General features: G+C 65.4%; 1 protein-coding gene across 1 annotated transcript in view; it reads left to right on the top strand.

The window, feature by feature from the left end:
- Positions 1 to 376, top strand: part of AHCYL2 (adenosylhomocysteinase like 2) — a 26,978-nt gene that overhangs the window by 24,609 nt on the left and 1,993 nt on the right. Inside the window, exons 13-14 of the mRNA XM_031061907.1 lie at positions 1 to 47; positions 126 to 209. The exon at positions 1 to 47 is cut by the window's left edge and continues 26 nt beyond it. Of these exons, the coding sequence (XP_030917767.1) occupies positions 1 to 47; positions 126 to 209 (131 nt within the window). The remainder of the gene's footprint in view (positions 48 to 125; positions 210 to 376) is intronic.

The raw sequence follows: 376 nt of genomic DNA, 5'->3' as shown, positions 1-376 counted from the left end.
GAGCTGCTCCACCGTGCCCACCTTCGTCCTGTCCATCACAGCCACCAGCCAGGAGAGGGGAATTTGGGCTGGGCTGGGGCAGGCCCTGCTCTGAGGGACAGCAGCCCTGACCCCGGTGTCCCCTCCGCAGGCCCTGGCTCTGATAGAGCTCTACAACGCTCCCGAGGGCCGCTACAAGCAGGACGTGTACTTGCTGCCTAAAAAAATGGGTAACAATGTTCCCACTGCCTTCTGCTCCTGGGTGTTGGGCTGGCAGGTGGCCCTGGGCCAGGCTGGGTCACTGTCACAGCTGGGAGGTGCCACTGGGCCAGGCTGGGCACTGTCACAGCTGGGAGGTGGCCCTGGGCCAGGCTGGGCACTGTCACAGCTGGCCGGG

The sequence above is a fragment of the Geospiza fortis genome, unplaced genomic scaffold (genome assembly GCF_000277835.1).
Source record: "Geospiza fortis unplaced genomic scaffold, GeoFor_1.0 scaffold61, whole genome shotgun sequence".
NCBI lineage: Eukaryota > Metazoa > Chordata > Aves > Passeriformes > Thraupidae > Geospiza > Geospiza fortis.
This window is presented reverse-complemented; position numbering and strand designations above follow the sequence as displayed.